The sequence below is a fragment of the Vombatus ursinus genome, unplaced genomic scaffold (genome assembly GCF_900497805.2).
Source record: "Vombatus ursinus unplaced genomic scaffold, bare-nosed wombat genome assembly UNPS02008996.1, whole genome shotgun sequence".
Lineage (NCBI taxonomy): Eukaryota > Metazoa > Chordata > Mammalia > Diprotodontia > Vombatidae > Vombatus > Vombatus ursinus.
This window is the reverse complement of record NW_020948774.1, coordinates 40,964-55,226: the sequence shown is the minus strand read 5'-3', so window position 1 is coordinate 55,226 and position 14,263 is coordinate 40,964. Positions and strand designations below refer to the sequence as shown.

General features: G+C 46.5%; 1 protein-coding gene across 1 annotated transcript; it reads left to right on the top strand.

Moving 5' to 3' along the window:
- Positions 1 to 78: 78 nt before the first annotated feature.
- Positions 79 to 13,665, top strand: LRRC45 (leucine rich repeat containing 45). Its single transcript, XM_027850196.1, has 18 exons — positions 79 to 162; positions 2,494 to 2,780; positions 3,579 to 3,640; positions 4,205 to 4,275; positions 4,442 to 4,620; positions 5,422 to 5,550; positions 6,967 to 7,079; positions 7,712 to 7,770; positions 7,858 to 7,935; positions 8,669 to 8,804; positions 8,920 to 8,997; positions 9,338 to 9,449; positions 9,555 to 9,625; positions 10,782 to 10,874; positions 11,863 to 11,955; positions 12,533 to 12,706; positions 12,791 to 12,938; positions 13,087 to 13,665. The coding sequence occupies exons 2-18, from the start codon at positions 2,549 to 2,551 to the stop codon at positions 13,290 to 13,292; spliced, it is 2,034 nt and encodes a 677-aa protein (XP_027705997.1). The 5' UTR covers positions 79 to 162; positions 2,494 to 2,548; the 3' UTR covers positions 13,293 to 13,665.
- Positions 13,666 to 14,263: the final 598 nt, after the last annotated feature.

Below are 14,263 nucleotides of genomic sequence, written 5' to 3'. Positions count from 1 at the left end.
GCTCTCCTCCTTCATCTTCCAGCCCCGGGACTCCTCCTAAGCGAAGGCCCCGTGAGGGTTCCTGGGACTTGTAGTTCCTACCGCCTCCAGGCCTCAGGCTGAACTACCTTTCCCAGCGCATCCCGCACTTCCTGGTTACCGAGGCGCTGCTGGCGGCGGCCGGTGAGTGAGGTGGCGGTCCCCCCCCCCCCCCGCGGTGGGGGGGGGGGGGGGGGGGGGCCCCCACACCCCCGGGGGGGGGGGGGGGGGAGGGAGAGCGGAAAGCAGATGCGACCCCACTACCAATACCCACCTCTTACCCTGTAACCAGGAGTCAGAAACAGCTCCAACCCCCTGCGGAGGAGGGGTGGGGGCCACCACGTCATCAGCCCTCCTCTCCTCTGCCCCCTCCCCTTGCAGTACCCTGGACCCACTACCCCCTCCCCCATTCAGTGGCTTCTCCAAACCCCCCCCCCAGTACTTGCTTCCCGCATACACTGCCTCCTTCATGTTATCTCCTCCCCCATTCACTTCTCTCTCTCTGCCTTTCTGTCTCTCCATCTGTGTCTCTGTCTCCATCTCCTCCATCTCCCTACTACACTGCCCCTCTCTACACCATCGTTTCCTGTATACTGACCCCACCAAACACTACCCTTGTTCATATACTGCTCCCTCTTCTATACGACCCCCCATATAACCCCTCATCTACAGACCATCCTGCCTCACCATCCCTGTTACTAACATTCTGTCCTATATATCCCCCTTTACACAGAGTACTACTCTCCCCATACTTACATATAGTCTTCCCCAATATACTACTCTCTCACGAAGAAAGAATGCAATCGGTATTTTATTAAAGCACTTACTATGTGCTAAGCAGTGGAGATAGAAAAGCAAGACAAGCCCTGCTCTCAAGGAGATCACATTCTAATGGAGGTGACCACACATGTGGAAGGTTTCAGCTGCAAGTCACATGGAAAAGGTCCGATGGTCCTTAGGGTATGAGACAAAGCAGATGGTAATACCCCTTCTTTAATGTTGTTGCCACTGACAAAATCACAGCAGTTTCTGATATTGTACTCTTTGACAGTGCCAAGGACTCTGGGGCAGAACTTTGTTTTCTGGGTCTTCAGTAGCTGGGGCTGGAGCACCCGCAGGAACAGTTGCCAGGCTGCATCTCCACAGGGGATGCTTCCCAGGATGATGACTGAGGGCTGGAAGCATTGCTACTCCCAAAGCTCTTGGGTTCAGAGTCCTGGGCTGTCTGCATTGGGGTTCAAGGGGAGATGGTGATGGAATTTGACCTGCCTGGCCCATGCCTGCCTCCTGTCTCTTTCTCAGGATGCCTTATTACTCCAGCTTGGCTGGCCTGCCTGCCCATGTGTGTGGCAGCTGGTTGATAGTCGATAAGGATGGCTGGTCCCTTCTCCACAGAAGTTGCTTCTCCATACAATTGCTGTGAGATGGAGCTGAGCTAGAAGCTGGACTGATGGGCTTGGGGCATGTTGCTACTCCCAGGGCCCTTGTACTTATCTGCCTGTTGGTGGTAGTTTGCAATTATTGCAGGTAGTGACAAGGAAGGTGGTCCCCCTCTCCACAATGATTTCTCCCCTTAGTGATAGCTGCAGGGGGGTGGGGTTGCAGGTCTGGTGGTTTGGGAGGCACTGCTATGGCCAAGGCTCTTGGGTTCAGGGTTCTAGTTTGTCTCTGCTGGGGGTTAAGGGAAGATGGTAGTCAAAGTTGCTGGTGATGGTTTGCCTTTTTGGGGGGGGGGGGGCTTTTTGGTGAGGCAATCAGAGTTAAGGGACTTGCCAAGGGTCACACAGCTAGTAAGTGTCATGTGTCTGAGGTCTGATTTGAACTCATGTCCTCGGTTCTATCCACTGCACCACCTCGCTGCCCCTCTTGACTTTTTAATATACTTAGGACTGCACTGCACTCTTAAACTTCCTTAGGGCCTCTCCATTTACCCTGGGAACCATCCCACTAAACAAGAGGACCTCCAGCATGACAATGCCCACATACCTAGGAACTTCATTTTATGTAGATCTCCTCTGTGGGTCCCCTCCCTAATCCCTTAGCCCATCCTGCTGTTATCAATACCTACCCTTATCTACCACAATAACTGAACTGGAATTTTTTTGGGGGGAGGGGGGAGGAGAGTAGGAAAGAGAAAGAAGGACCTAATGACTTCCCAACACTTGTCCTGCTTTTTCTAATTTCCTCCTGTATTCCTCATCTGGTGAGACCGTATCTCCCATATCTAATCTTAAAGTGATTTGTTAGAAACTGTAATGTTATCCATCATCCAATCTTGTAGCACTTTATAGTCCTGTTATGCATTTATCATATTCTAATTTGTGTTTTATTTATCTGTGTATATCTTAAGTTAGCAATGATAAAGGCAGCTTGGCGTAGGAACATCATTCAGCTCTCCCAAGGATGGAGTTGATCACCTCATAACTTGTGAGGCTTTGGAATTGCTAGTTCTCTCATTCTGGAATTTCTCCACAGAAAAGCTGGACTATAAAGAACATAGTGAGGCAGCCCAGATAGTTTTCCTGGGACAATGGAGGAGTTCCGCCGTTCCTATAGCCGACTATGTAAGGACAGTGGTGCTGAACCTCAGGAAGTAGTCCTCAAGCAGCTGCGTGATCTGCAGGAGGGCCATCTCAAGAGGAAGCTGGACCTGGCCACCCAGAGCTTGTCGGTTGACACCTGTGGAGCTCTGGGCAAGCTCCTGCAAAATGACGTTCTATTTTCAGCAGTCATCCTAAGTGACTGCATGATGAGTGAAGAAGGTGAATGATGGTTCTGGGTACTTGGTCAGAGGCCAGGTTAGATTCTGAAACCTCCAGCTGCTGTCTGGGCTTGGGCAGTTCTGAACTCCTTGTCCCAGTCCCAGGTTCAGTTACATAGATTTTCTGATATTTCTATCAACATTTCATTTACTGACCATAACTACTAAAGTTCCCACTCAGAAGCCAAATGCCCTAAGGCTCCTTCAGCTCTCATGGTGTCTCTTCTCCCAGCCTCACTCTGGAGTGGAACAACTTAGGGAGATGGGAAGAAAGTTTTTCCTTCTTCTGCAAGGGACTTGAGGCCAGATATTTCTCTATAGCCCCTAGACTTCCACAAAAACCAGACCACTACCCCATCCTCTTGCTTCCTCTAGGTTTATACCAAACTCTGTGCATTGGCTTAGAAATAATAAGCTTATTGTCTAATAACAATTCACCTCCATGAACATCAGTTTCCTTGCCTGAAACCTGGCAACCTTTCCTGAGTAATATATGATTTTAGCTTGAGAAAATGCTTTTTAGACTTTAAGATGTTGTATAAATGTAATTTCTTATTATCAATGGGAGAATCCCTACAAGTCTTAGCCTTAGGATTTCCTAACCTGGTAGTCAGTTTGGGTAACTGATTGTAGTGAATTGGAATAGCATCTTGTTGCTATGGTCATGACCAAACTGAAAATAAAAAATCTCTTTCCTGGGTCTAAGTAGTTGGCTACAGATAGGAAAAGAAGAATATAAGAGATGACCCAGGGAAGCCCTTGTATTCCAAGAAAAAAAACAACTCCTTGTCTCTTACAGGATCCAAACTGCTCATACAAGGACTTTGTTCAAACACAGTAGTCAGATATCTGGATTTAAAGGTGAGCAGATAGAAACATTCTTCACAGTAACACTAGACCTGAAGAGCCATGAGGGAGGATAGAGGGGGAAATGGAGATTGGCAAATATTTATTGTGGGGTATGGTGTCCATTTCAGATTAGCCTTGTTTTGGACAGTTTGGACAGTTACAGTGATATTGTTTGAATGGCCTAGCTTATATGTGGCCTCAGAATTGTTTGTCTAATTGTATTATAGACATATATCTTGAATTCACAAAAATGTTTAAGCTCAAAGGTAGAGATCATATATCTCCTACAGTGCTTATTACATAGTGTTGAATGAATCAATGAATGATTGAGTGGCACTAGTCCCATGAGGGAATGACGTGATGCCAACTTTGAGGAAAACATACCTTCTTTTTTAAAAAGGCAGTCCTTAATTCCCTTCAGCAGTGTCTTAGGGACCGCCCCTAAAGGTTCGCTTAGCTCCAGTTTCACCTTGTAGCAGGGTAGAGCACACAGATAGGCTCACTCTGAAGGTAAGGCTGTCACATTGAGAGTCCAGCCTTCAGGAGGGTGAATGACTGACCATTCATCTGTTCTAGGGTAACAACCTTCGAGCTGAAGGGGCTGAGGCTCTGGGCAAACTCCTCCGACAAAACAAGGCTATCCAAAGGTAAGAGGGTGACCCACTGCCCATACCTCATCAATATGGTTCAGGGATGTTCCTAGAGAGAAAAGCTCTCAAACCATTCTCCCGTTCATTTCCATGAGTCTTCATGGGTACAGGTTGTTTTTCTATGCCAGGCTTCTTCAGCCCTGATGATGGCTTTTTTCTGCAGCCTTATTCTAGAGTGGAACAACCTGGGGATGTGGGAAGAAAGTTTTTCTCTCTTCTGTGAGGGCCTTGGGGCGAATACTACGCTGCAGCAACTAGACCTTCGAAACAACCAAATCAACCACAAGGGGGCAGAAGAGCTGGCCATGGCCTTGAAGAACAATTCCACTCTCCTAGACCTAGGTAAGCAAGTTCCATCCAGGCCTGGCCCTGCTGACCCAGCAGCAGGGGAGCGTTGTCTCTCTTTATTTCCCCTGGCCATGGAGCTGGTCTGTGCTCTAGAGTACAAAGGAAACTTGGGATGCTCTCTGGAAAATGAACAATGACAAGAATAATAGCTAACATTTCTTACAGCACTTTTTAAGATTTGCCAAAGCACTTTACAAATCCCATCTCATTTGATCCCCCAACAATTCTGGGAGGCTATTATTATCCCCTTGTGACAGATGAGGAAACCGAGGCCAGCAGGCTCTCCCTGGGTCACACCCTAGTAAGTATCTGAGGTCAGATTTAAACTCACATCTTTCTGACTCCAGGCCTGGCTCTCTGTTCACTGAACCAGGTAAACCAGGAATCAGCATATGTTCCCTACACTGTTGTTTTACTTGTACATGTTAGCAACCCTCTCTGTACCCAGACCACTCTAAGCATTTTGCCATCTTTCCTTCTTCTCCTGCTGTTGTACTTCTCATGTTTTTCAAAAAGTGACAGGTAAGCATATGTGCACTTCTAACTGGGGAGGAAATGGTAACTTGAAATAGAGCTTTTCCTTTCACCTTCTTGAACCAAAGCTCTAGCTCTGTCCCTTTCTTCCTGCACTGCCTCCTTGCTCTGCCTCGGGCTCCATAACTGCCTTCTCTGTGATTCCATAGCCCCTCTAGTTGGAATGGGACAATTCGCAACTGATGGCAAGACTTCTTTTCTATTCTTCTGTCCTCTGGTGGTTTTCTCTGTCCCCGTGATGTTGTCATGTTTCCCCTTCAGATCTTCGTTGGAATAACATTGGACTCCTGGGAGGCCGGGCAATTGTAAATTGTCTTTCCAACAACAGGACCCTAAGGAAGCTGGAGCTAGCTGGGAACAACATCCCAGGGGATGTCTTGAAAGCTATTGGTAAGTGGCAGGACTGGAGAAAACTGGATTCTCAGAACTGTGTCTTGAAATGGGCCATAAACCAACTCTCAGACCTGACAGCTCCCTTCAATTGAACCCTTTCTATTGAGGAAGCTAAATATTTTGCAGAACCATCAGCTGGGTAGGGAAGAATCTAATTGCATAGGACTAGTATGTAGTAGAGAAGTTTCTTTTCCATACCTGTCTATTGATAGAATAAGGCCTTCTCCCTAAGAGAAAGTATTTTGTGAAAGCACAGGAAGTAGTAGGTTTTATTCCAACATCTCCAAATTTCTAATGAGGTAGCTCAGAAATAGAGGTCCTATGGCTTAATGTGACTTTAAGGTTTGCAAAGCACTTCACATATGTTAACCAGGGGGTGGGGAATCCCCTTAGTAAAAGGATTTGTTCTATGAAGTTTGGATTCAGTCAAAGGGCCACACTTGAGGACTTAGAGGGCCACATGTGGCCTCGAGGCTGAAGGTTCCCCATCCCTGGTTAACATATGTAAAGTGCTTTGGTAATTTCTAGCAATTATTATTGATGAAGTCAACATAGTGTGAGGATTCTGTCCTGATCTCTCTTCCCTGGGCTGGTGCTGGGGAAGTCATTGCTTCCACGGGACCCTGAGACCATATCTATACAAGCAAGACTCCCTGGAGGTTTTAAGGGCCACTATAATAGTAACTTCTCATATTTATATAATGTTTTAAGACTTACAAAAGTGCTTTCATTACAATAATCCTATGGGGGATTTGTCATGCAATTGTTATTGTCCCCATTTTACAGATGGGGAAACTGAAGTTCTGAGAGGATGCCTTGCCCAGGGTCACCTGGCTAGCTAGTAAGTGTCTGAGGCAGGATTTGAACTCAGGTCTCTTGCCTCTAGTTTGACACTTTCCACTGTGCCATACTACTGAAAAATAATGGTGCACTAAACTTTCAGCCATTCACTTGGGGACAAGATTCCAGTTTGTCAGTCATCCAAAGAAAATGAAAAGTTATAGTCCAGTTTCGCCTTCCCCCTTAGCATAATCCTAAGTTCCCTCCTACATCTTCTCAGTTGGAGTATTCTTAGGAAATGCTAATTCATTTTTAAATTACCCTAAATGAAAATTCCAGAAGAAGGTAAGACTGCTGAAGCAATATTGCATGCAGTTCCTGCTTATTTATCATATAGGATTATTTATGTGTCTCATCTATTATAATAGCAGTAATCTGTAAAAGTGACCAGAACAGATAGAACATCTGGTTGGTGGTCCTCAGGATTCCTGAGACCTGTCCTCAGCTGCAGTCTCTGGACAGGCCAAAAGAGCAGTCTGGCTACCAGTGGGTTATCCAGCTGTTTGCCAAGTGATGAGAAAGCTATCTCAGAGAGAAGAGGGGTGTGGGGGTGACACTGCTGTCTTCTGACAGAACAAGCCATGGATCACAACCTAGACAGGCAGATGTCACTCCAGGAGAATCACATCCGGACCTATGTGCTAAGCAAAGAAGTCCAAAACCTCAAAGAAGAGAAGTCCAAACAGGTAAGCAGTCTTCCTTCTCACCTGTGTCTTCAGGAGGAAGCAGCCCAGAGCACAGACTCCTCCCACAAGAAGCTGGCCACTGGCCATGTATCTGCAGTTTGTGCTTGTGTTTTTATTGCTTCCCCTCAGTGAGATGATTTCCTTTGCCCTGCTCATTATAGACTTTATGTAGGTGAAGAGAAGCCAAGTGTCTTTTCCCCTTCCTATTCCTTAAGATTTCTCTCCTCCTTCGGAAAAGAGTTGTTAAATCAGGGACCTTTGGTAGTTCATCCTTTTCTTGGTCATCATGAGCTATGCCATCCACCTTTCCTTTTTGGGGTGAAGGAGGGAGGACTAGTGCTACCTTTCCAATGTCTCCCTAGAGTTTTCTCTCAAGTCCCTTCATCTGATTCTCCTATTTTCCTGACTCCATTTTCTGCTGTTATACCCCAGAAACCCCCCAATGCCACAGGGGATATCCAAAGGGGATAGATGAGGTGTGAAGTTAGAAGGGTAGATGCTCTTATTTCCTTGTCATGACCTGAGGACTGCTTAGTCTTCTGCTGATCTAGAATCATGCCCTTTGTCCCAGATCTCAACTAAAGTATTAGGATTCGCCATTTTTATATGGCTTATGTCTATTCTATCCCCAGTTCCTGAACCTGATGGATACAATTGATAAACAGAGAGAAGAGATTTCCAGGAATTGCAGGTGAGTGGTTCATAAGGAGGTGAGAGGCAGCTGCTTTATGGGATATATGGATTTTTTTCAATGATCAGCTTTCTTGCCATTCCTTAGGACATCGGCAGTCCGAGTGGGTCAGCTTCAAGAGGCCCTGAATGAGCGTCACTCCATCATCAACTCCCTCAAGGCCAAGTATATAGTGGGCTAGGTTGGAGTAGGCAGGTTGACAGTTTAAGGTACCCTGTAGGCTCCCTGAATACATCAAGAGATATTAAAAACCTTTTCTGTCTCTGACCTTCACAGAGTAGTCAGGGTATGAGAACACAGAGGCATAGGCATTTCAGAACACCAGAGGAAAATAATGAACCATTGGCAACAAGTGTGCTTAAAAAAATGATGCATAATAAAGGAAGAGTTAAAGTAGGATTGGGTTAATCCCCAGTGGCTTCTTGGAGAAAGAATTTGGTGCTGGGTTTTGAAGGAGGTGGGGTGGGATGTGGACTGACAGAGAGGAGGAAAGGACTACAGGTGTACTTGATGGAATGAGTAAGTTTGGTTTGGTTTTTTTAGATGGATTAGATTAACTGGAATAGAGAAATTAAGGTGATAGGGAAGGAGGCAGGGGGAGGGACAGTTGGTGATGGGGTCTCAGGCTGAAGAGTATGGGTGTAAAGCAGCAGTCAAAAGAAACTTCTACAGAGTCTTAAAAAGCATCCCTCCTAAGCATAGGCTTCCCACATGGACCTCACATAGCACTTTGTTTTGCAACTCTCTGGTGCCTTTGTTATGTGATGTAATATTGCTTTTATAGCTCCCTGTATTTTTTCTTATCCTCCTGACCTCCCCCAGTGCCTAACCCAGTGTGCTGTACCCAGGAGGCACTGGATAGGCACTGATCCAATAGACCTCCTCTCCTGTCATATAGGCTGCAAATGACTGAGGCTGCCTTGGCCCTGGCTGAGCAGAAGGTCCAAGACCTGAGCGAACTGTTGACCACTGCTCAGCAGGAGCAAATAAACCTGTCACAGCGACAATCCAAGGAACTGAAGCTAGAGCAACAGGTACAGTGGACTCATTGATCAGGGGGGAAGATTGGGCAACAGGTGGACAAATTGGGAGGGGTGTTGTCTCAGAGGTGTGGAAGAACAGTTACTTCTCACCTAATTGTACCCCTAGGAAGCTGCAGATCGGGAATCTAAACTACTGAAAGAATTAGCTGCATCCAATGAAAGAAATATGCTTCTACGTAACCAGGTACAGTAGGGGGCCAGGCCAGGGCTAACAGGCTGAAGGGGAGCATGTTTGAATGCTCCAGCTAAGGAGCAGCAGCTCTGTCCTGGCAAAGCTGTCCAGGAGGTAGAGCTGAGCGGACCTGACCTCACTGATGTCAAACTCACACAGAAATAGGAACCACTAAAATATACATAAGGATCCCTATAGGCCACATAGTGACTTAGAAAATCACATATTAACATTAGCTAGGTTTTCTTGTATTTTTATTAAAATACTTCCCAATCACATTTTAATTTGGTTCGTGCTATACTGGGGAACCACATGTTTGACACCTCTGCTCTAAATAATGTCGGTCTTTCAGGTGGATGAACTAGAGCGAAAGAGCAAGATGCAGCAGGAGCGGCTATTCCTAACAAAGCAAGAACTGACCACTGTGACAGCGGAGCTGAAGCTACGATTAACTCAGGCTGAAGGTGAGTACTGGGGGGGAGGCACCAAGGGACAGCAGGGTCACGTAGGGGCACTAGGCTGCTCCTCTGGAAGGGTGTGACCCACATCTCCCTACTTTGAGCTTCCAGAGCGCCTGGAAATGGAGAAGAGGAGATTCAAACAAAGCTTAGAAGATTCCGAGAGCCTTCGACTAAAAGAGGTGAAGAAGGACCCACAGCCCTTCTTGTGGGGAAGCAGAACTTTGGAGCCTCCTTAGCCTCTCAACTTTTCGTAGGGCTTATTGCTGTTCCCAAACCCACCAGGGGCATCACTGAGCTGACCTTCAACACATCCGTCTAGTGGGATTTCGGGGGAGGGGGTGGCTTCTGGGAAGCTGTAGTTTTCCCCAGCCAACTAGGGCAGTCATAGTATCCTAAAATAGCAAAAAAGCAAGAAGAAACCTTCCAGACTGTCTAGCCCAAACTCTTCATTTTACAGAGGAGGAAGCAAGGCCAGAGAAGTAAAGCAACCTGCCAGAAGTCACCCAAGAAGTGGTGGCAGAGCTAGAACCAAACGCAGGCCTCCTGATGCCAGGTTAATCATAGAACACTCATCTTTTTTATAGAGAGTTTGTTGAACAAAAGAGTGTGGCAGAGTGAAGAGAGAGTTGGACTAGGAGTCATCCAGACCTGAGTTCAGCTTCTGACATACACTGGCTATGTTACCCTGGACAAGTCACTTATAGCCTTTCAGTCCTGAAGGTGCAGATTTGCATTGGTAGAGGAAGTTGCTCACTGGAAAATCTCTCTCTCCACTTATTTTTCACTCTGGTAAAAAAAAAAAATAGCTGAATTGTGCTTTATCATTTACAAAATAACTTATCATATATTCTTACTTAATCCTCACAACAGCCTTAGAAAATAGGTCATTCAAATACTATTAGCCCCCATTCTACAGATTAGTAAACTGAAGATCACAGAGGTTAGGTGATTTGCCCATGGTCAACTGGTTAAGTAGTTAGTGTAGGGATTTGAACTGAGGCTTCCTAATTCCCAGTCTCTTAGTATCTACTTTCCCAGGCTACCTGTCTGACTTAAAACCTGCCTAAAAGGAAGGAGAGCAGCTCAGCACATCATAATATTAGGAAGTTAATTTCTTCCTGAAAATGAATTCACTTTCAAATGGGTGAACAATCCTTTCCCACCTCAGTTTTTCTCCAGTGGCAGAGTTGGAGGCCTTTTGGCCTTGAACTTGGCTCTTCTGAGAAGGAAGTGAATAGGGCTCAGAAAAGCAACTGTTTCCAGAGGCTGTTGGGAAAAGAATTAGGAAGCAGGGCTTCTCAAGGCTTCAAGCACTGCATCTTTGTTACTGAATAGGTAGAACAAAAGAATCGTCACATGGAGGAAAGTGAACGGTGCTTACGGGAAAGGATACAAAAGCTGGAGATGATTCGAAGCTCCCTGGAGGAGGTGAGCATTCATAATGGAGGGGGGCAGTGGGACACTGACCCCCAATTAACATATCTTAGGGTAAGAGATTGGAAATACCCTCTGACCTGTGTAGATATCACCCCTCCCCATACCCTCCTTGTACTTCAGTGTCACAGCAGGAGTCTGGTGGACACAGATTCAAGGATATCTGGCTTCTAGGCTCCTGAGTTACCCCCTTACTCTCTGCCAGCATCTGCCCTTTGTGTGATCTTCTTAAGAGAAATGCCTAGAAACCCAGAAGGTGATCTAGGAAGCAGGAGTGGCAAAGCTAGGCTGCAACTGGATTGGAAGTGGCAGAGTTGGAGGCCTTTTGGCCTTGAACTTGGCTCTTCTCAGAAGGCGCTTAGGGCAGGGGTGTGAAGGCTCTCAAGGCCACATGTGGCCCTCTAGGCCCTCAAGTGAGGCCCTTTGAATCCAAACTTCACAGAAAAGTTTGGATTCAGTCAAAGGGCCACACTTGAGGACCTAGAAGGCCACATGTGGCCTCAAAGCCACAGGTTCACTACCTCTGGCTTAGGGCAAAGGGTGAAAGAATCTTGCCTTGTTTTGAGGCCACTTATTTCTCATAATGTGTTTGGGGGGTGGGTGGGAGAGATCCCCTGGTAAAAGGCCTTTTTAAGAAAATAGCTGAATTCAGTTCAATAATTGAGAGCTCCAGGCTAAAGTTGAAAAATAGCCTGGCAAAGTGGATAGCATCAGGTTCAAGTCCCACCCTTGACACATACTGGTTGGGGACCCTAGGCAAGTTCCTTAACCTCTCAGTGCCCCCAGGCAACTCTCTGATTCTTAAGGTGAAGAACCATTGTTCATCTGCATTGGTAGAGGTTGCTTCTTTATGGGGAATTCCTTCCCCATAAAATCCTTTTGGGGCTGACTTTGGCCAAAGACCTGCTAAGTGGCCAGAGCAGGGTCAATCCCTGAGGATGGGTATGGGCAGCCTAGAGGTTTCATGTCTGTACCCAAGTAGGAGGTGAGCCAAGTGAAGAAAGCTGTACTGGCCGAGCGAGGTCAGGCAGAGGAGGAGATGATGAAGGCCAAGACCCAAGTCCGCCTGGAAATGGTGAGTTGATCAGCACTGTAGAAGCCAAGCCCTTTACTGTTATTGCAGGAGAGAAGGCAAAAATAAGATATCCGAAAAACAGAAGTTGAGTCCCCACTCTCAAGAGGTTCCAAGTCTAATGGGGGAGGTAGGACATACACATGAAAAGTATATGAGAAAACAACATTTAAACAAGTACCAGCTTAATTTACGGATCAAATTCTATTGCAACAGACACCATTGCAATAATTAGTTTCTCTAATTAAAAGATTTTTAATCCACAGCTACTGATTTCAAGCAGTATTGCACGCAACAAAAGAATTTGAACAGTTCTTTGCTCTTAGGGGTTGGTTGTAAAGATCTTGGCCTGTTACTTACTGTGTAAGAATTGTGGAGTTGTGGAGTAAAAGAGGCATTACAGAGTTGGGTTGGGGTTCATTGGATGGATTTTAAGAAGCCCTGAAAGGATGAATAAGGCAATTCCAAGTGTCGAAGGGGAAAGCAGGAGCCTTCTAGAGAAGGTCTCTCAAGGTGACGGTATATGGTGGTGATCCATCCTTCCAACATGGACCCAGTCATTGTTCTTTGGACCTTGTAGCAACAGCAAATGACTCATCTGGAAGAGAAAATAAGGCTGATGTCCCAGGCCCGAGATGAAGCTCAGGAATATTGCCTCCAGCAGAAACAAACCGTGACGGAAAGCCAGGCCAAGAACAACCAGATGAGCCTCCAGATGGAAATGCTAAGGCGGCAGCTAGAGGAGCTGCAGCAGGTGTGTCTGTAGGGCCCTCTAGACCCTGCAGAGAGGCCACAGCTGGGGTCCCACTTTCTCTCCTCACAGTATTTCCCTCAATAGGAACTGAGAAACAAGGAACAGGAGAAGGTGGCCGAAGTGAACAAGGTTCGAGTAGAGTTGCAGGAGCAGATCGGCCACTTGGAGGCAGAGCGAACGGCCCAGGAAGGGTTAAAGGAGAAGATTGCAACTCTGGAAAGGCAAATCAAAGGTAAGGCCTTGGGCCCTCATTCCTGAGTGATAGGAGACAGGCTCATGTAGCAGTCCCTCTTACCCCTGGCCTACTGGCTCCACAAGACATGTGGCTCAGACAAAGAGACCACTGCTTCTCCCTCACTGAATTTCTCCTCTCCCCACAGTGATGTCAAGCAGCCACCGAGAGGCCCTGCTAGACAGAGAGAGTGAGAACGCTTCTATCAGGGAAAAGTTGAGGCTTAAGAATATGGAGATCAACAGGCTTCGGGAGGAAGAGGCCCAGCGAGCCAGCTTCCTGCAGAATGCCATCTTGGCTTATGTACAGGGTTCTCCCCTGGGGACTCCAAACCTGACAACTAATAAGAGTTAGGGGAGATTCTGAGACTGGGTATAAAGCATGGGGAATGCTGACAGCAGCACAAAGGGAACTTGGATCTGTTTGCCTATGAGACAACCTCCATCTCCTGCATCATTCTTGAGACCTAAGATGAAAGTGCAGGATGAGACCTTCCAGAGCTTCTGAGGATTCCTGGTGGATGTACAGTTGATGACAGAGAACTGCTGTCAAGGGAGGTGGGAGATCTGGGTTTCTCCCAACTTTCTTCCCTTCCTTCACCTCTTTTACACCAGGCAAAATGGCTTTCCTGTCCCATCTCCAACTTAAAGCAACACTGATGACCAAGAAGAATGGAGGCTACCATGCTGTGTTTTTTGAAAAATGCAATTTAGTTATGTGATTTGAATTTCATTGTCCAAAAGGAATCACCCAGACTAGACCCAAGTGAATTGTTTAAGTCTCCAGCTAGGGGCCTTGGCTGGTCAGTGCCCACTGTGTCAGAAGCAAATCCATGGGCAGTGCCTTTTTTTATATGGCAGATCAGCTGGCCAACTGCTCCTAGGTACTCATGAACTTAACAGTTCCCTTCTCTGCCCCTTCTTTGCTGTAGCTCAAAAGAAACATGAGATGCACAAATTTAGAAACATTGCCACTCTAAATGTTCACATGGACTATGTGCCTAACCTATGGTAGAGCCTTCTGGGCTCATATTGATCTGATCAGGCACAATCAACACACTGCACCTTGACCCTGACATAGTGATACCATTTTGGTCCTCTTCGAGCACAAAAGGACAGCCACCAATCTTTGCCCCTGCAACCTATTTTGAGAATCATGTGCCTTGAGAGTGCTGAAAGATGACAGAAAACCTGGAGAACTAAATTTGAACTCTGCAGATCTCTCCCCAAGATAGCTGGGTGTGTGTGTGTGTGTGTGTGTGTGTGTGTGTGTGACATGTGCTACTTACAAAGCAGATAATGTTATGATACTTTTAAAATTTAACC